This window comes from Bos indicus, chromosome 23 (assembly GCF_029378745.1).
Source record: "Bos indicus isolate NIAB-ARS_2022 breed Sahiwal x Tharparkar chromosome 23, NIAB-ARS_B.indTharparkar_mat_pri_1.0, whole genome shotgun sequence".
Taxonomy (NCBI): domain Eukaryota; kingdom Metazoa; phylum Chordata; class Mammalia; order Artiodactyla; family Bovidae; genus Bos; species Bos indicus.
The window spans coordinates 33,391,350-33,410,221 of record NC_091782.1 but is presented as its reverse complement, the minus strand read 5'-3'; the positions used below and the strand labels follow the sequence as shown (position 1 = coordinate 33,410,221).

Here is an 18,872-nt window from a genome sequence, read left to right as displayed (position 1 = left end):
ATTCATTACAATTAGAGTTAGTCTGTACTCATGTTCATTCATGTGCCTGTTACTCATTCCATGAAACAACCAAACCAATCAAAACTCCCAAAAGACAGCTAAAATAGGTTTTTTTCACTCTTTCCCAGAAACATTTTTTCAACTCATTTTTAGAAATGAGTCACTTAACATTTTTAGCACTGCACCCCTTGTAAGAGCAAATGAAAGTTGGGAAACATTTCCTCTAGAAAACCATTCAAGAAATACACGGGTATTTGGAAGGAAAATAAGTGAATGGTTCCTCTGATGCGGATGATCCGAGAGGAGAACCCCAAGAATTAAGGATTCTTTTCTACACAATTCACCCTAAAGTATTGCAAAAGGGGCAATAACATTGAATAGAAATTGAGCCCTATTCAGATTCATCGTTTAATTTTCCAAATTATTTTATTAACCCCGCGTTAGGAGTCCACATTCGCCAGCTTCCCTGACAACGACTCCAAGGGGACTGGTTTTGGGAACCACTGTTCCCTGCGGTCTTTTCGGCTGCGCCCTGGGGGCGCTGGACCAGGCTCCCCGGACGCGAGACGGTGACAACAAACTCGGACTTGATGCTGAGGTGCCCCCTGCCTGCAGCGGGAGAAAAGGAATGAAGGCCCACGCAAATGTGTTGGTTTTTTTTTTCCCCCGTCGCAGTTTTTTCCAATCCAGTTCTTTGTCCATTCGTGTGAAAACGGGCCACCTCCACGTCTCCCAGACGTCTCCAAGCCATCTCTTAACCGTCTTTCTCTCTGAAATAGTGAGTTCCCAAGTATGAACTTTGAAATAAACCTTGCCAAATACCTAAGGTGTAAAGACGAGGTGGCCGAGTGGTTAAGGCGATGGACTGCTAATCCATTGTGCTCTGCACGCGTGGGTTCGAATCCCACCTTCGTCGACCTGGCATTTTTAATAAGGAGAAAGGAAGATCACCTACCCAGATCTAAACTTTGAATTCACCTACGAGAAAGCTGCTCTTACTTTCCTACTCACAACTGTTACAGAGGTATGTGTGGATTTTCCTAGTTTCCGTTGACAGTTGTTTCGGCTACTGTCATTGATGAAGTTACTTCAGTGGAGGACGAGATTAGTGAAAGACAAAGCTGGTAGAAACTGGAATCTGGTTTCTGCAGTCCCTCATTTTAGAAGTTATTACTCCAATGAACAATAAAATAAATTCATCAACAGATACAGTCAGCAGAACTAGCAGACCAAGGCAAAATTTGAATTAGATTCTCAAGAACAAATCTACTGACCAAAATTGAAGAAATGTATAGCACTGAAGAGATGAGAACGTGAGTTTTTAAAAGATCAAGGAATTTGGAGGTAACTTAGTTTCAGATGACAACCATACAAACCTCTAAGAGGCCACATTCAGTATGCTGCTTGAGGTTGGAACCAAGAATCTGTTGCTGAAGAGTGATTGGATTGGATATTTCCAAATTGTGCCCCCGAGAACTTGAAAATGAAGACATCCTGTGTAAAGGCCACATGACAAGAAGCATCATTTAGAGACTGTCAGAATCCCAGGATTTGGCAGGGGAGATGGTTGGGAAAGTCTGGGTAGAGCGACTTGCAGGACTCCATCTGAGACTTTCAATGAATTGAAGGTTGTATCATAAAGCAACAATGAAGTCATATTTTACCCCATTGGGAGATTAAAATTTCTTTGTGGTAATAGACATGACGCAGGTGTTCTTTACTCTACCATGTTGCAGCTGCTGCTGCTGCTGCTGCTAAGTCGCTTCAGTAGTGTCCGACTCTGTGCGACCCCATAGACAGCAGCCCAACAGGCTCCTCCATCCATGGGATTTTCCAGGCAAGAGTACTGGAGTGGGGTGCCATCGCCTTCTCCACGTTGCAGCTAAAGTACCCCAGACTGAAAGAAAGGGTGTCCTCTTTCCCTGAGGTACTCATTTAATCTTCTTGGCATACTAAGTGATATCCTTGACTATACGTAAGGTAAGACTCTCATAAGCCACAGAATAGACATCAGACAAATTTTCCTGGGTGCACTTCCCAGGCTCTAATTCATTTCCATGGTGAATTAGAGTTCTTGTTCCTTACTTGTAGGCTTTTCATAACTAACTTTAAAAAGGTATATTGCAGTTTTGCTTTTTCCTATTATATTTTGACCCAATAACTGAATTTTTACTTTTATTTTTAAAATAGCTTTATTAAAGTATAACTGGTATATGATGAACTGCATATATTTACAGGGTACATTTTGATGAATTTTGACATTATGTATACACATACCATGACCCCAATCAAGATAGTGAACTTATCTGTTGTCCCTGAAGTCTCACTGTCCCTTTTAGTACTTCTTTTCTCCTGCCTCCCCTGTGCTGAGTTTTGAATTATGTTTCTTTAGCTGTGTCAGAAAGATTACAAGATGGTGTAACTAGAGGGGCAGAAACAAGAAGTTATTCAAACATGGAAGGGCCCCAGATGCCAGACTATGTACCTTCTATCAGCCTCTAAAATCAGAGGTGGCCTATATGTGACACACTATTTCCTCCACAGTACTATTTACCACGAATGGATGAAGAAGTAAGTGAAAAGAAAAAGAATGTGCAGGAATAATCTACAAGATTTGGCAAGTCCTTGGAGTTCGGATATGTATTTAACTGGTGAAGAAATCCTCAAATATGTAAATATATATTAAGAGAACTGGCAAGCACATGTGAAGAAGGAATGTGGAGAGAACATGAGGTGGACGAAAGAACACGCATTTTAGAGTAAAAAAAAAGTCTGCTTTCCACTAGTGGCTTTGCCAGTTAGCCATGTGACTTGAAGAAGCTATTTTCCCCTGAGCCTCAGCTTCACATCTTAAATGAGGATAATGATATGTGTTCATGAAAAATTAAACTGGACTCAATAAAACAATGTGAGTGATTCACTTTTTATCTTTCCCTGATCTAGTTCTGAATCAGTTCAGTTCAGTTCAGTAGCTCAGTTGTGTCTGACTCTTTGCAGACGCAGCACGCCAGGCCTCCCTGTCCATCACCAACTCCTGGAGTTTACCCAAACTCATGTCCATCAAGTCAGTGATGCCATCCAGCCATCTCATCCTCTGTCGTCCCCTTCTTCTCCTGCCCCCAATCCCTCCCAGCATCAGGGTCTTTTCCAATGAGTCAACTCTTAACATGAGGTGGCCAAAGTATTAGAGTTTCAGCTTCAGCATCAGTCCTTCCAATGAACTGATAGTGGCAATTATTGCTCAGGTCCTTTTGATGGTATTTCAAAAAGTATCTCAGGTCATTTGTTTGCAAGTGCAGATTTAAAGTAAGAAGGAGTTTAGGCTGGAGACAAATTCAAAGTAATTCATTCCTTCATTGGTTGGACTAGATGGGATACTCCATCTAATATGGCCAGGGAGGAGACTATGGGTAGTGAAAAAAGAATGACTGAAATTTCAGAAGGTAAGAGACTTTGAGAAAATGAGAGCTGGTGAAGAAGAAAAAAAAAAAAACGAGCCAAAGACAAACACAACTGTCCTCACTCAAAAGTCCACCAGGTCCTACTGCTAGATGAGGGGGGGATGTCATCTACAGCATCACCCTCTAACGTTGGGTCCCTCTAACTGTAGGGGTAAAATGGAAGTCTTGTTGACCCATGTGGAGAATTCCTTAGACACTGGTGTTTCTCTTCTGAGAGAAACAGTAATCTAGAAAACAGTACTCTGAAGAGAGGTTTTGCCATTTCCTGTTAACCAAAACCCTGAGGCCAACAAGGGTGCATGTCTTTCCTGACAGAATGGAGATTCAGAGAAGACAGAATCTCCATTGAGGTGACTCAATATGACATCCCCCCCCCTTTTTTTTGGCATATAAAAATAAAATAATGTATGTAATAGTAATCATTAATAAGCAAAATTCATGAAGAAGGAGAAACCTGAATTTTTAACAAAACCTAAGGTTTTTTGTTTTTTTGTTTTTTGCAGGTGAAGAAAACTGGGAGTTCAACCAGAAGAAGCACTCAGAGAATGGCAGGAAGTGGAGACAATTTGTTTTTTTCCCGCTGAATCATCCACCGGAGAAAGTAAAGTCTTTGAGGGTCTCCCATAACAACAGGGGAGAATACTACTTCATCCATTTATTCCAAGACATACTGTGTGCCAGGCACTGTTTTAGAAGCTGGGGGATACAACAATGATCAAAGTAGACTAAAACAGAGAAATTCAGCTCTCAGTTGACTTACATTCTGGTGAAGAGGATGGTATGGTGAAGATAAGTATACAGCATGTCAGATCTTGCTACATATTATGAAGAACGGTAAGTAGGAATTGGAAATTTGCTTGGGGTGGCTCAGATAGAAAGATGACATTCAAAGAACGCCTCATCAACAAGACAAATACCTGTGTTAGGACTTCAATGTCCCTTCCTTACAAGGCACAGTGGTCCCATTCCAGGAAGGGAACACGAATTCAGCCACCCCACAACTCTCCTGACCAGGTTCAGCTCCTGAGCAGCTTGTCAAGAGACCCATGTTTCCTCTCAAATGAGCATCAGGCTTATTTTCAGGGAAGATGCAGCCAGTGTAATAACAGTTTTGGCCTCTGATTACCCTCCTCAGGTCACTGGTTCAAGTGCACCTGCTGAGAAGTCTTAGCTACTCTACTTACTAATAGGAAAGAATTCCAAGCTAGATAATGAGAAAATCAGGGGTAGAACTTGAGAGGAATATAGCCATTGGCCATTTGAGTTAAAGGGGACATACAGAATCCACATTTATATATTTGTGTTTGTATAAAGAAATTCCAGACAGGAACATAAGAAACTAATAACGTGGTTATTTGTTATTGATGAGAGAACTTGGTCAGATGAGAATTGTGTTTGAAGTAGTATTATTTTTTGTATTTTTACATACACAGTTATTAAAGTCTAGCAATGGACTGCCTAACAAACCACAGAATAAAATATTAACTGTATTATCTTAAAGGGCCACAAGATGGCGACAGCGTTTCTTGATTGTCGAGCATGTGCGCTGCAAGAAGGGGAACCACTGCTGCTATGAAGTCCCCCGTGCAGCCTCTCTCCTGGTTTCCTTAGTTCAGTCTCTAGAATTTCTCTTCGCCAACATTTGATTCCTCTCATTATCACCCCTTATTGACTGGAAGAGAATTATGTTCGTTAATTGGGCCAGCTTTTTAAAGAAACATTTTTCGGGGAAAGGGGAAGGGATGCAGGGAAGGGACACATTGAAGTATACACAAAAGTAGACAGAAGAGAACAAGGTACTTCCAAGTGCCCCTCAGGCAAAGCTTCAACAATTAACCAACATCTCTTGTGTTGTTTCTTTATCCACCCACCGGGTACACTGTGGGGGAGGGTTACAGTGTAAAGAAATCATAAACATGTTGTTTCAATCATGAATATTTCAAACATCCCAACAAATACAGAATTAAACAAAATACAAGATTTTCTCTCCTAAGAAAAGTTTTAAATGATTTGTAACATCATCCAATAACTAGTACTAGAAAAAAAATCTTCAATTGCCTCAAATATTTTATTTTTTTACCATGACTTTTCTGATTTGCATTCCATTAGATGCTGGAGTAGAGATAAGATGATCACTCCAGAGGTTAGGGAGACTTCCCTGCACATAAACACGCCTTGAGGGCAGGGGTGGGGTCAAAAGGGAGAGAGTGCCATCCCATAACAGCTGATGCCAAACTTTCCACAGGCCTCAGTGGTGGAATCCATCTTGAAGAAAAGATGTACTCTCATGGTGAGGCGTGTCCTAGAACAGGTCAGATGTGGGATTAGAATCAAGGTAATTGGCCAAAGGTAAACACAGACCTGAAAGAACTGCCTTATATAAATTAACTGCCTCTTTACTACACTCCTCATTAGGGAGGATACCCACAGCCTTTCTCTCTGGGTGGGTGTTTCTATCTTGTTTTTGTCTAAAAAAAAAAAAAAAAAGACAAACTGTTTCTCAGTGTACTCTCCCACTTATGCTGTATCTCTAAATAATAAATTTTGTACCTGTTTTTAAAGTTTTTGCCTCTTTGAGAAATATATTTTTTAAATAGGGCAAGAGCCAGAGGAACTTTTGCTTCTACCCTCTAGCCCCTGGTGGGTTCCTGGTTTTCATCCAAGCTACTCAGGTCTGGATTAAAGATTTACTGAGCATGGCCCCACCCATCAGAACAAGATCCAGTTTCCCCCACAGTCAGTCTCTCCCATCAGGAAGCTTCCATAACCCTCTTATCCTTATCCCTCAGAGGGCAGACAGAATGAAAACCACAATCACATAAAACTAATCAAACTGATCACATGGACCACAGCCTTGTCTAACTCAGTGGAACTATGAACCATGCCATGTAGGGCCACCCAAGACAGACGGGTCATGGTGGAGAGTTCTGACAAAACGTGGTCCACTGGAGAAGGGAATGGCAAGGAGAAGGGAATGGCAAACCACTTCAGTATTCTTCCCTTGAGAACCCCAATAACAGTATGAAAAGGCAAAAAGATATGACACTGAAAGATGAATTCCCCAGGTTGGTAGATGCCCAATATGCTACTGGAGAAGAGTGGAGAACTAACTCCAGAAAGAATGAAGAGACTGAGCCAGAGCAAAAACAGTGCCCAGTTGTGTCTGTGACTGGTGTTGGAAGTAAAGCCTGATGCTGTAAAGAACAATATTGTATAGGAACCTGGAATGTTAGGTCTATGAATCCAGATAAGTTGGAAGTGGTCAAACAGGAGATGGCGAGTGAACATCAACATTTTAGGAATCAGTGAAATAAAATGGACTGAATGAGCGAATTAAACTCAGATGACCATTGTATCGACTACTATGGGCAAGTATCCCTTAGAAGAAATGGAGTAGCCCTCATAGTCAACAAGAGTCCATAATGCAGTTCTTGGGTGCAATCTCAAAAATGACAAAATGATTTCTGTTCGTTTCCAAGGCAAACCATTCAATATGACAGTAAGCCAGTCTATGCCCCAACCACTAATGCTAAAGAAGCTGAAGTTGAATGGTTCTATGAAGACCTACAAGAGCTTCTAGAACTAACTCCCCCAAAAAGATGTCCTTTTCACCATAGTGGACTGGAATGCAAAAGTAGGAAGTCAAGAGATACCTGGAGTAACAGGCAAATTTGGCCTTGGAATACGGAATGAAGCAGGGCAAAGACTGATAGAGTTTTGCCAAGAAAATGCACTGGTCATAACAAACACCCTCTTCCAGCAACACAAGAGATGACTCTATACATGGACATCACCAGATGGTCAATACCAAAATCAGAATGACTATATTCTTTGCAGCCAAAGATGGAGACGCTCCATACAGTCAGCAAAAACAAGATTGGGAGCTGACTGTGGCTCATGTCATGAACTCCTTGTTGCAAAATTCAGACTTAAATTGAAGAAAGTAGGGAAAACTACTAGACCATTCAAGTATGACCTAAATCAAATCCCTTACGATTATACAGTGAAAGTGACAAATAGATTCAAGGGATTAGATCTAATAGACAGAGTACCTGAAGAATTATGGACAAAGGTTTGTGACATTGGACAAGAGGCCGTGATCAAGATCATCCCCAAGAAAAATAAATGGTTGTCTGAGGAGGCCTTACAAATAGCTGAGAAAAGAGAGGTGAAAGGCATAGGAGAAAAGGAAAGATATAAGCATCTGAATGCAGAGTTCCAAAAAATAGCAAGGAAAGATAAGAAAGCCTTCCTCAGTGGTCAATGCAAAGAAATAGAGGAAAACAATAGAATGGGAAAGACTAGATATCTCTTCAAGAAAATTAGAGATACCAAGGGAACATTTCATGCAAAGATGGGCACAATAAAGGACAGAAATGGTATGGACCTAACAGAAGTAGAAGATATTAAGATGAGGTGGCAAGAATACACAGAAGAACTATACAAAAAAGATCTTCATTACCTAGATAACCATGATGGTGTCATCACTGGACTAGAGCCAGACATCCTGGAATGCGAAGTCAAGGGGGTACTAGGAAGCATCATTATGAACAAAGCTAGTGGAGGTGATGGAATTCCAGCCGAGCTATTTCAAATCCTAAAAGATGGGCTGTGAAAGTGCTGCACTCAATATGCCAGCAAATTTGGAAATCTCAGCAGTGGCCACAGACTGGAAAAGGTCAGTTTTCATTCCAATCCCAAAGAAAGGCAATTTCAGAGAATGTTCAAACTACCACACAATTGCACTCATCTCACATGCTAGTAAAGAAATGCTCAAAATTCTCCAAGCCAGGCTTCAACTGTAGGTGGACTGAGAACTTCTCGGTGTTCAAGGTAGATTTAGAAAAGGCAGAGGAACCAGAGATCAAATTGCCAACATCCTCTGGGTCAGCAAGAGAGTTCCAGAAAAACATCTACTTCTTATTTATTGACTACACCAAAGCCTTTGAATGTGTGGATCACAACAAGCTGTGGAAAATTCTTAAAGAGATAGTAATACCAGACCACCTTACCTGCCCTCTGAGAAATCTGTATGCAGGTCAAGAAGCAACAGTTAGATCTGGACATGGAATAATAGACTGGTTCCAAATTGGGAAAGGAGTACATCAAGGCTGTATATTGTCACCCTGCTTATTTAACTTATATGCAGAGTGTATCATGCAAAATGCCAGGCTGAATAAAGCACAAGCTGGAATCAAGGTTGCTGGGGAAAATATCAATAATCTCAAATATGCAGATGACACCACTGTTATGGCAGAAAGCTAATAGAAACTAAAGAGCCTCTTGATGACGGTGAAATAGGAGCGTGAAAAACCTGGCTTAAATCTCAACGTTCAAAAAACTAAAATCATGGCACCCGGTCCCATCACTTGATGGCAAGTAGATGGGTAAACAATGGAAAGAAGAGATACTTTATTGGGATAGACTTTAAACAGGAGAGACTTTATTTTTTTGAGCTCCAAAATCACTGCAGATGGTGACTGCAGCCATGAAATTAAAAGATGCTTGCTTCTTGGAAGAAAAGCTGTGACCAACCTACACAGCATATTAAAAAGCAGAGACATTACTTTGCCAACAAAGTCTATCTAATCAAAGCTATGTGGTCATAGCTTTCCAGTGGTCAGGTATGGACATGAAAGTTGGACCATAAAGAAAGCTGAGTGCCAAAGAATTGATGCTTTTGAACTGTGGTGCAGAAGACTCTTGAGAGTCCCTTGGACTGCAAAGAGATCCAACCAGTCCATCCTAAAGAAATCAGTCCTGAATATTCATTGGAAGGACTGATATTGAAGCTGAAACTCCAATAATTCGGCCACCTGATGTGAAGAACTGACTCCTTAGAAAAGACCCTGATGCTGGGCAAGATTGAAGGCAGGAGGAGAAGGGGATGACAGAGGATAAGATGGTTGGACGGCATCACTGATTTGATGGACCTGAGTTTGAGCAAGCTGAGGGAGTTGCTGATGGACAGGGAAGCCTGGCATGCTGCAATCCATTTCGTTGCAAAGAGTCAGACACAACTGAGCAACTGAACTGAACTGAACCCAGGTCTGATTCCTGGGCAGGGAACTAAGATATCTCTTTAAGACTGCTCACTGCTGTCTCTCAGAGATTAATATATGAGACATTATGGAGGCAGTTTCCAAATGCTGGATAAGCTGTTAGAAAAAGCTCAAAAATGAGAGGAAATTTTGGAAAGCAGGCAAAACTGAAGTGCGGGTTGAAACATGGGTAGGCTTTGGGTCAACAAAGGGGAAGAGTACCTCTGATAGTGGATTTAACAAAGCATTAATTGCATTTAGGCATTATTACTATGCTAACTTTAGATCCATTTTAGATAAATTAGGTAATTTCATTGAAAATTACCACCTAAACCAAAAAACAAAAACCGAACAACAAAATAAACAGCCATGGTGGACTTCTCCAAATGATTTATAAATCATGGCTTTTTACCCCAAAGGGACACACAATTTTGAACAATAATTTAGAGAAGCATTGTGAGTGCCTGGTTCTCTTTTGTGACAACCTGAATAACGCTGGTCCTCTTCACTGGCTCCAGGCAAAGTCAAAATAGGATTAAGTACCCTAATTAGAAACAAAGCGATAGTATCTCTCAGTCTGAAAATATCCATCAGGTTCCTTACTCTCCAAAGAACATTTCGAGAGGAAGTCATACATCTTATTCTCGCAAGGGACTAAGCGCTAAGAAAGACGGAAAAATAAAAAGCAGGATGAACTAGCCGAAAATGTTTATTCAAGGAGCTTGTGAGTGCCTGGGCTCGGCGGCAGTTAGTCGGTTTGTCCCGCGCTCGGAAACCAGCGGTTCCTTCTCCGATGCCGGCAACAAATCAGGACCTGGGACGAAGGGCTGGCGCTCACCCGCCAAATTTAAATTTCCCGCCTAACCTCTGTACCCAGGCAGGACTCAAAACTCCTTGTCCCAGACCGGCGACTAGGAAGTATGTGTATCAATTAAAGTTCTCTCTTACTTAACCCTAATGGCTATCAGAACGAGTAGCAAAGCTCTTTTTACATGCAGGAAATTCCTAACAGTAAACATCAGAGCCAAGGTTACACAAGGAACTTCAGAGCTTTGCCAAGGTCAGGAACGTTATATTGTCATTAGTGGATCGCGAGCTTACTGTGACAAAAACTCCTAAGATTGTTCAGGAACTGCTCTACCTCCCAGACCACACACTGTAAATAATTACAAAGATCCAGGGCAGAAGGAGAATAAGCATCAGCTCTTTCTTTGAGAACATGGGTGGCTCTTAAAAGAGCCGTTAGAATCGTTTGCAACCGACTCACAGTTTACTTGGCACTAGTGTACTTGGTGACAGCCTTGGTGCCCTCGGACACCGCATGCTTGGCCAGCTCCCCGGGCAGCAACAGGCGCACGGCCGTCTGGATCTCCCTGGAAGTGATGGTCGAGCGCTTGTTGTAATGCGCCAGGCGCGATGCCTCGCCCGCGATGCGCTCGAAAATGTCGTTTACAAAGGAGTTCATGATGCCCATGGCCTTGGACGAGATGCCGGTGTCCGGGTGGACCTGCTTCAGCACCTTGTACACGTAGATAGAGTAGCTTTCCTTGCGGCCGCGCTTGCGCTTCTTGCCGTCCTTCTTCTGCGCCTTAGTCACCGCCTTCTTGGAGCCCTTTTTCGGGGCCGGAGCAGACTTAGCCGGTTCAGGCATGATGAATAACAGGTTAAACAAGTTCACGGGAAGAACACACAGAAGATACGATAAGTCCTTTTCATATACAACCTCTTATGCAAATAAGGTGATACGTTAAAGTCTTAGTCTTACTGATGGCTGTTCCAGAATACGTCAGAAATTAGTTCTGCCCAGTTAGAACGCAAGAATACCAATTCGGATTCCCAGTGGCTAAAATGAAGCCACAATCCTAACCAATGACGTGTCTTCTTTTTCGCGCCTAATGAGGGCTATAAAAAAAAATGCTACCCTTATAATTCCACTATTTCGGTAGCCGTTTGGGGTGAAGTTAAGCTTATAATGTCTGGGCGAGGTAAACAAGGCGGCAAGGCTCGTGCCAAAGCCAAGACACGCTCCTCGCGAGCTGGGCTCCAGTTCCCTGTGGGCCGTGTTCACCGGCTGCTCCGCAAGGGTAACTACGCCGAGCGGGTCGGGGCCGGCGCGCCAGTGTACCTGGCGGCGGTGCTGGAGTATCTGACGGCCGAGATCCTGGAGCTGGCGGGCAACGCGGCCCGGGACAACAAGAAGACCCGTATTATCCCGCGTCACCTGCAGCTGGCCATCCGCAACGACGAGGAGCTCAACAAGCTGCTGGGCAAAGTCACCATCGCTCAGGGCGGCGTCCTGCCCAACATCCAGGCGGTGCTGCTGCCCAAGAAGACCGAGAGCCACCACAAGGCCAAGGGCAAGTAGTTGCTTGGATTTTAGCAACTCCGATGAGTCCAAACTAAAGGCTCTTTTCAGGGCCACCCATATTTTCTGTAAAAGAGCTTGACATTTGTTAATAATGTTGAATGGCAGAAAAATACAAATCTTAGGAAAACTTTTAGTTTCATGTAGTGGCATATATGGATTCCAGGTCAAAAACCCTTAGTGTAAAATTTGGTCAGTTTAGCTCATTCTTTTTCAACTTATTTTTTTCACTGAAATTGCTTCTTCCCACGTGGAATTTTTTAGCACTTAGTCTACTAATACCTCACTCATCCTATTGTATGTTTAAAATCCTGGTATTAACATAAGTAAGACTTATTGGAATAAATGTTGACAGTATCTAGCAATCCTAGACACTGAAATGGCTTATCAAAAAAGTAAAATGTTAGACTTTTTTTTTTTTTTTTTTAGTGTTACAGCTCTATTTTATTTAGAAGATAGCCGGGGAGAGAGAGAGAGAGAGAGAAAGAAAGGAGCGCACGCATGCGGGAGAGAGAGTCCGAGAGAAAGTGCTTTGGCTAAAATGTTAGACTTTTAACAGGCTGTTCAGAAGCTATGTAACCCAAGTGATTTCATTCATTATTCAATTGTGTTTAAATATGTCTTCCAATTGTAGGGGGGGAAAGTTACTTTTCCCCACCCTTGTGAGTTTTTGACAGAGAGCCTGTAAGCAGATGGGTTAGGGGTTCCCCAGAAAGAACCAGGAATGGCTTTGTCTCTTTTTTTTTTTTTTTTTTTGCGTCACCCTGCAGTTTGTGGGATCTTAATTCCTCGATCAGGAATTGAACTCGACAGTGAAAGAAAGAGTGGAGTCCTAACCACTGGATCACCAGAATTTCCCAGGAATGGTTTTGTGACATAAGCCATTTTGGCCAAAATCATTTTTTTATATAAGCTTAGTGGCAATGGTTGTCGTTTAACAGTCTCAGTAATCAATGATCTGAAGCAGAAGTAAGAGAATGCAGGAATAAAGGAAAAGCAATCAAGAGATAACAGTTCAGCAATAAAACAAAGTTCTAGTTCCTCTTCAAGGCATATAGATAATCTGATAGTCTTTGAGTTCTGCAGGAAGAACCCCACCTAGGTGGAGGATGGAATGATAATTTTGCCCCTGGTGACGTGAATCAACTAAAGCTTAGACTCTATCAACCTTTGCCCCAGTTCTATGCTGATTTCTCCTCTGCTCCAGACCCTTCATGAATATGCATGTTCCCTTGGCTTAAAACCCCCAGTTTTGCTGTTCAGCGAGAAACTGCTTTGAGAATATCCCTGGTGTTCTCTTTAGTTGCTGCTTGTAATAATAAATCCTTTCTTCCTTCTGATCTTTGGCTTGGTTGTACCTTTTGGTTTGATACCCACCAAGGGGCAAAACCCAGCTTTCAAGTAACAAGTCTTGTAATAAAAGACAAATTCTAAAGAGAAAAACAAGTTTCTTAACATGTGTACCTCATGTAAACATGGAAGAAACCCAGGGAAAAATGAATACCTCCCAAGGTGCCTTAGAAGGCCAGGAGTTCTCTGGAGGCTTTCACTGCTGATAACACAAATTCAATCCCTTATTGGGGAACTAAGATCCCTCGAACTTATGAGGTATGGACAAAAAAAAAAAAAAAAACTCCACCATAAATACTATTTTCTGTTGAAGATGTGAGGAGGTCAGTTATGAGGAGGTCACCAGGGAAACAAGAGTAGATTCTTTTAGGCATATTTAAATTGATACCTTCTCCATTGTCTATTGGGATTAAAATTGTCCTTCCTGGTAGAGAGGAGGGACATCTCTGTCAATTTGTGTCCAACTTTTAGGAAAATCAAAGGAAGGCAAGAAGACCTCTTGGATCTGCTTCATCTCAAATGCTTCAGTTGGGCAAATCAATCTTGGTGCTAAATGGAGTATCTTGGGGTGGCCTATTCTATCCTTTAACACCAATTACTATTTTGTTGATTTATACTATTGTCTGTATTAATAAAAAATCTGAACTCAGCCTTATATTTATAAATGATACACAAAGAATATTTCTAAACAAAAGTTTTAAAGTAAATTAAAGCTCTTTCATTACAATACAGATCCCCTGAAGAAGGAAATGTCAACCCACTCCAGTATGCTTGCCTGGGAAATACCCTGAAGAGGAGCCTGGCAGACCACAGTCCATGGGGACCTCCACCATTGCAATAACTTTTAAGTTTTGTGTGTGTGTGTGTGTGTGTGTGTGTTTTTATTTCAAATCCAAATTTCTGGGTTAATAATGTAGTTAAACATTTTTTTCTTATGTTTGTAAGTATACAGACAGTTTGGGCATCTATTCATTTTGAGATAAGAAGATAAAGATCAAGTTTAAGATCAAGAATATTTAAGGAAGATAAAGAGCAGAGAAAACAAGGGTAGAAAGGGAGTTCACAGAGACAGGAAGAGATCAGATCATGTAGGGCTTTATGATCATGTAGGTTTTATATGCTATGTTATGTTTTTATAAATCATTCTAAGGGTTTTGAATGAAGGAATGGCATAACCTAATTTATATTTCTTTGAAAGCTCACTAAGGCAATTATATGGTGAATACAAAGTTTAGAAGTAATGATATAAATTAGGAAGCTATTGCAATGGTCTTTTTGAGAGATAATGACGGTTTGGCCTAAACTGGGGGCAATAGATGATGGTTTGGTATAGATATATTTCATAAGTGTGACCAATAGTTTGTTGCTGGATTTGATTCATACTGTGTAGGAGAGGGGAGAAAATATTTTTCCCTTTGAATTCTTGGCTGAGACCTCCTATAAGACAAGTTCAAAATCACCAAATTTTTATTAACATGTATACCTCATGTGTATATGAGACACACTTAGGAAAAATGAGTAAGCTCCTCAAGACGACCCAAGCCACCACCTTACATATGGTCTTTGTTGTTGTTCAACTGCTAAGTCAAATCTAAATCTTTGCCACCCAATGGACTATAGCACACCAGGCTCCTCTGACCTCTGCTATCTCCTTCAGTTTTCTCAAATTCATATCCATTGATACTGTCTAACCGTCTCATCCTTGGTCTCCTCCTTCTCCTTTTGCCTTCAGTCTTTCCCAGCATCAGGATTTTTTCCAGTGAGTCAGCTCTTCACATCAGGTGGCCAAAGTATTGGAGCTTCAGCATCAGCCTTCCAATGAATATTCAGGGTTGATTTCCTTTAGGATTGACTGATTTGATCTCCTTGCAGTCCAAGGGATTCTCAAGGCTCTCCAGGACAACAGTTTTAAAAGCATCAATTCTTTGGTGCTCAGCGTTCTTTATGGTCCAACTTTCACATACCTACATGACTACTGGAAAAACCATAGCTTGACTATGCAGTCTTTTGTTGGCAAAGTGGTGTCTCTGCTTTTTAATATTCTGTCTAGGTTTGTCATAGCTTTTTTTCCAAGGAGTAAATGTCTTTTAATTTCATGGCTCCAGTCACCATCCTCAGTGATTTTGGAGCCCCAAAAAATAAAATCTGTCAGTGATGGTACCAGATGCCATGATCTTAGTTTTTTGAATGTTGAGTTTTAAGCCATCTTTTTCACTATACTCTTTCACCCTCTTCAGGAGGTTCTTTAGTTCTTCACTTTCTGTTAGAGTGGTATAATCTTCATATCTGAGGTTGTTGATATTTCTCCTGGCAATCTTGATTCCAGCTTGCGATTTATCCAGCCTGGCATTTCACATGATGTACTCTGCATAGAAGTTAAATAAGCAATATACAGCCTTGTCATATTTCTTTCCCAGTTTTGAACCAGTCCGTTGTTCTGTGTTCAGTTCTAACTGTTGCTTCTTGATTTGCATACAGGTTTCTCAGAGACAGCTAAGGTGGTCTTGTTTTCCCCTCTCCTGAAGAATTCTCCATAGTTTGTTGTGATCCACACAGTCAAAGGCTTTAGTATAGTCAATGAAACAAAAGTAGATGTTTTTCTGGAACTCTCTTGCTTTATCCGTGATCCAACGAATGTTTGCAATTTGATTTCTGGTTTCTCTGCCTCTTTGAAAGCCAGTGTGTACATATGGAAGTTCTTGGTTCATGTACCATTGAAGCCTAGCTTGAAGGATTTTGAGCATAACCTTGCTAACATGAAATAAGCTCAATTGTACTGTAGATTGAACACCTTTGGGGACTGAAATGAAAGACATAACAAAGTTGTATGAGGGTAGGGGTTTGGGGCACGGTTGCCGTTAGAAGTTTTCCCAAAAAATGCATCGTAAACAAAGGTAAGGGACCTCCCCAGTGGCTCACAGGTAAAGAATCCACCTGCAATGCAGGAGATGCAGGTTTGATACCTGGGTCTGGAAGATCCCCTGGAGAAGGGCATAGCAACCCACTCCAGTATTCTTGCAGGGAAACTCTCATGGACCGAGGCTGGTGGGCTACGGTCCATGGGGTCGCAAAGAGTCAGGCATGACTGAAGCCACTGAACACAATGCAGATTAAAGTGGGTGCTTTGTCCCAGAATCCTTTTTTTTTTTTTTTTTTACAATTTAGAATCATCCTTCTCTGCTTAGTGTGGAGAGGGAGATATAAGTGGAGCTTTCCTCTATAAGTGTCTCTTACAAAAGTATAATTTTTGTTTTCAGAAATTCTCCTGTCTATGCTATTTCTCAAAAACAATTAGTTCAAAATAATCCTTATGACAAGAGGGGTGGCATACTTTGGGATGGCATGTTCAGCTACACTTCAACTGTGAAAGAACATAAAGATATAAAGAAAATACTTGATTTAAACTAAAGTTTATCTTGACCTATTAAGTCAGTTACTATGTATTTTTTAAACATAGTATTGTATAAAATACTATACAATAGGAAGAAAATACAATAGGAAGAAAAATACAATGCTTAGTGTGGAGAGGGAGATATAAGTGGAGCTTTCCACTTATATTTTGTATTTTTATTTTTATAATACATTGTATTTTTATAATACATTGTATCTTTATAGAATAATAAACCTTTGTCCCTCAATTTCAGAAATTATAAAGAATCTGACAAACTTTTCACATATACATTCATTACTAGTCTTACAATCACTAGCTGTTATGCAAAAACTCATGAAATCAGATAGGGAGAGAGGCTAGTAGTTGGTGGGAATTTTACTGATTTTTTTAAAGTAGAGAAGGGTTTGTAAAATATATTCCAGTTAACTAATGTTGGGAAAATATAGTTTAAAACAAAAGAAGAGAAAATTTATTATAGACTAAGCTTCATGTTTATTTAAAGCATTGTGCTCAACACAGGCAATGTTTTATTAAAGAGATTTCAAAAGAGGGGAAAAAAAAAACCTGTTACATAGGTAAGAGGGTACATCCATTACATTAGTAGGCTTTGCAATCTGGAGTCAGAAAACTGGGAAACAGAGCACTTTCCCTGGTTGATTACATTTCAAAAAGAGGACTCTAAGGTCCTTGAGGAAACATTCTTGAGATAGGAGGCTAGCCAAAGGGTGTTTTTAGCCATTAAGAAAATTTACATACCTTTGAAAAGGACAGAGAAAAAATTTTTTGAAAAAGAAAAAGGAAAAGGAAGGGATGGATAATTAAGCCTCTTATTTTCAATTTGTATTTGCCCTTAAATTAACTTGAATTCACCTATACTAGCTATCTACCCTCTCTATAAAATATACTGAATTTTGTTCCTGTTGTTTGAATCAGTTTTGTTGTTTCAAAAGTTTTTATTTTCATAACATTGATAGTTTATAGGAGTCCTTTGAAAATTCTATAATGCAAGCTTCTAAAAGTAACTCACTGAAATAAAGGAAAGTTAAAAAATCATTGAATAACAATGGGATTACATGTTAATGCTGAAAGAAGGGATTAAAATTTCTCAGAATTTAAGCAATAGTTAAATTATAAATATATTTTAAATTAAGCATGTATAAACAGGAATGTTTAAAATACATAATCTTTTTTTATAAAGACTTTCTTAGAAAGACAAAGGTAGACTTTCTTTTCTCTATATTTGAATTTTGTACTATTCACTAATGAAAACTTAACTGCTCTTCTAAGTAATGAAAGTAAACTTTTTAAAAATTATATGTTACCTAGAAAAACATCTACAAGACATTTAAAGACTCGGATTCAGTATTTTTCCGATTAGGAGGACAAACTATTTCAAAAATAACAAATTTACCCTAATAAATGTATAGATTTAATACAGTTAAGAGTACTAAAAGAATTTCATTCTTGCAGCTAGATAAAATGATTTTTGAAGAATAGTATAATAGTAAAAATTAACTTGAAATAAACAATTGTGAGGTATGAGTTCACTGGCAAATACTTATATTTTAACATTACAAATAATTAAAACCCTAGAGCACTATCATAGACTGATCTGAACAATAAAAACTCTAGAAATAATTTTAAGTGAAATACTCAATAAACTATTAATTAAGTTCCTCCAATCAGCATTTATTACGTTATACTTATTAGCCAGCTGGTTAATTTCTTAAACGTTAATTATCTACACAAACCAAATCTAGATCATTGTAGAGTTCGGTTTTTTCTTTTTTTTAACGGTTCTACACATTATCAGCAAAATAATAGAAACTTATTAAAAATGAAAATTGACACCGAAAAGAAGAGAATTTAGCAACACACCTGGAAGCTCTTAAAATTCTCTATTTTATTAGAACATCTTGTTCTATTTCTGGAAGTTATGTTTCCTTCATATATTAGGAGAAAAACAAGATATAACATTATGCAAATACTATTAGAGAAAGTAAAGATAAAAGCAGAATATTTTATTCTGTGGTTTTATGTATCATCTACAAGGTTAAGGTTTTGTTATTTAACGCGGACGAGGAGAGAAACACATTAAATGAGAAAAGGGGAGATATACAGCCTAGGCCTTGAAGAATCAAAAGAATTCACTGAAAGAACAGAAAGGGAGTAATGTGGCTGGCTTGTTTCTTTAAGAACCCTCCCCAACCCAGAGGGCTTCCCGCCAAAGCACTTTGGGTTTTCATTCTGGTCCGCAGACTCTA

At 39.9% G+C, this 18,872-nt stretch overlaps 2 protein-coding genes and 1 non-coding gene across 3 annotated transcripts; 2 read left to right on the top strand and 1 right to left on the bottom strand.

Moving 5' to 3' along the window:
• The first annotated feature begins 834 nt into the window (after window positions 1–834).
• Window positions 835–916, top strand: TRNAS-GCU (transfer RNA serine (anticodon GCU)). The gene has a single exon. It is a non-coding gene; the product is annotated as a tRNA-Ser (tRNA).
• Window positions 917–5,510: 4,594 nt separating this feature from the next.
• LOC109576521 (histone H2B type 1-J-like) lies at window positions 5,511–11,250 on the bottom strand. The gene is made up of 2 exons (XM_019985164.2): window positions 10,770–11,250; window positions 5,511–5,763 (listed from the first exon to the last, which is right to left on the bottom strand). Exon 1 carries the CDS (start codon window positions 11,151–11,153, stop codon window positions 10,773–10,775), a length of 381 nt encoding a protein of 126 aa, XP_019840723.1. The 5' UTR covers window positions 11,154–11,250; the 3' UTR covers window positions 5,511–5,763; window positions 10,770–10,772.
• A 186-nt stretch (window positions 11,251–11,436) lies between these two features.
• On the top strand, window positions 11,437–12,014 carry H2AC11 (H2A clustered histone 11). Its single transcript, XM_019985296.2, has one exon. It carries the CDS (start codon window positions 11,475–11,477, stop codon window positions 11,865–11,867), a length of 393 nt encoding a protein of 130 aa, XP_019840855.1. The 5' UTR covers window positions 11,437–11,474; the 3' UTR covers window positions 11,868–12,014.
• The last annotated feature ends 6,858 nt before the right edge of the window (window positions 12,015–18,872 follow it).